Source organism: Apaloderma vittatum, unplaced genomic scaffold (assembly GCF_000703405.1).
Source record: "Apaloderma vittatum isolate BGI_N311 unplaced genomic scaffold, ASM70340v1 scaffold20977, whole genome shotgun sequence".
Taxonomy (NCBI): Eukaryota; Metazoa; Chordata; class Aves; order Trogoniformes; family Trogonidae; genus Apaloderma; species Apaloderma vittatum.
Window position 1 is genome coordinate 45,331 of NW_009724822.1, and position 2,222 is coordinate 47,552.

Below are 2,222 nucleotides of genomic sequence, written 5' to 3' on the forward strand. Positions count from 1 at the left end.
TAGGGAAAGCTTCTCTTTGGGGTAAGTCGGCTTCTATTAATTCAAAACACAGTGAATCCTAAACCGAAGTTCACACACTATCTAGGCATGAGTCTCATCCCCCCTGCAGTGCTGGGACATTTGCAATCCAGCTCCTACAACACAGCTCCATTACTGGAGAAAACAATAATCCCACTGTAAGTATAACACATAGTCACACAGTAACCGTTATATAGCAAAGAATAGTATTACAAGAATATAGGACTGGATGTAGCTGCGCAACCCCAGGACATTATCTGGGAAATGAGATGTAGGAAAAGAATAATCTTCTCCATCAGACTTAGATTCTCCAAAATAAAATCTCTCTGACCACATTTGTCGCTCTCATTGGTAAGTCACAGCTCAAACAATGATTTTAAAAATGATGAGCATGTTGGTTTTGGAAACAGCGTACTGTAAAACACTGCGTGAATTTCAAAGATTAAGGTCTTGCTACAGAAAGGCACGTGGGTCATCTGTGCACTTTGCATTTAGCTCTTCATAAGGGCATAAATATTTTAACTAGTTCATTACGCTGAAATTAGTTGATGCTCTATGCCTTCCAATAGCCCAAATAAGAGAAAAATAATTTCTCTAGCACTGTTTGATCAACACCACATAAGCATAAGCTAAATAATATAAAAGCACAGAATGAAAGCCTTTAAAGAAGCAGATGTATGCTCCTTTAAAAGCAGACATTGCGTTACTGTGCAGTGTGTTAAAGCGTCCCACTTCCTCTCTACACAGATTTTGTACTACCAGGCTCCTGAAGGGTTCTGCTCTTTCCTCCTCGCTCATTTAACAGGGGTTATGTCTCCATAAATATCAGTTTCATTAGGCCTCCTGGCTGCACATGGAAGATTCAGCTGCCCAGAGTATCAGTCCATAACATAAGACTAAAAAAGGACAAAGATGCCAGCCACGGCTATTTGCTTATTCGGAATCAGATGAGGATGGCCACTCAATAAAGACACTGACTTTCAGTCATTACAGGCCATCAGATGGTGACAAACTCCTCTAAAGCCTCACAAAAACTCCCTGAGGCATGCAGGTTACTTAATTAAAAGAAATAAGATGTTTAGATTATATTAGTTATTTAAAAGAATAATGTTGATAACACAATATTTGATACTGAGTGGACAGAGGTACATATATAGAAAGACAGATGTGTATGTATATAGGAAACACATGTATGTAAAGATGCATATGTATACAAAAAGTTACAGAAATCTAATGGTTTATTCATCTTTTGGAAAGACAAAAGATGACACAAATTTTGAAACTAATTTCATTGGATTACAGCACCGGTTTCCTTCCTAAGCATCATCAGCAAAAGTCTTCAAATATAGTTCTTTTAACCAAAAAAAGCAAGGCAGATACCAGCTGTCCCTGAGCAGCATATACTGGTATTGTTACAGCCATTCCCCAATTAGAAAACCAGTTTATTACAGCCAACATTCATGGTTAATTGAGCACCCCTTAAGAGCACTGCGCACATCAAAGTAGGAATGTCAGCTACCTAAAAAAGCAGAGCTCCAACACCAAGTGACACCCTGACCGCACTGAACCAAGCAGCTCTGACGGAACTGGGATTTTCCTTCCACTTTTGGACCTATTAAGGCAACAAAACAAACTGCCCGTGAACTTCCACCTTAACAAATTTTGACTGGGGCATTTATTTGAATGTGCCTTGACTCAGCACATACTTTCTGCTGAGGTTTCCTAATTTAAAAAGTCAGTTGAGCTGCCCTTTGGGCACAGGCACAAACTTGACAGTGTCAACACTTCAATTCCACACAATAACATTGAGTCCTTTGTATATTCTAGTTGCATGTTGTGATTAAATACTAACCCAGTAGCATGACTTGAAGCACCACCATAAAACAGAAATGGTAATTACGCTTTGTTCTACATATTTTCCAAATGACTGATTTTTTTAGTAACTTACCCAACAGCACAAACGTGGTCAGAATGATGTGCCCATACATCTTGTTTTGTAGGGCTGATCTGAAAAACATACAGAAAATTAACCGAGAGCTGATACTTCTCAGTCTGTTATTTCATTAGGCTTTCATTTTTGTGCACTTCAGGTAATTTGATGCTTTGTAAGCACAAAGGAAGAACAAAATCAGAATGTCATTTGGGAAAAAAAAGCATTGCTTAGAATACCAATTAAATATCACCACAGCTCTTCTTTTCTCATT

The 2,222-nt window shown here is 38.4% G+C and overlaps 1 protein-coding gene across 1 annotated transcript in view; it reads right to left on the reverse strand.

Moving 5' to 3' along the window:
• The window catches only part of LEPR (leptin receptor), a 30,983-nt gene extending 28,977 nt beyond the window's left edge, over positions 1-2,006 (reverse strand). Inside the window, exon 1 of the mRNA XM_009872676.1 lies at positions 1,967-2,006. Coding sequence (XP_009870978.1) covers positions 1,967-2,006 — 40 coding nt within the window. The remainder of the gene's footprint in view (positions 1-1,966) is intronic.
• Positions 2,007-2,222: the final 216 nt, after the last annotated feature.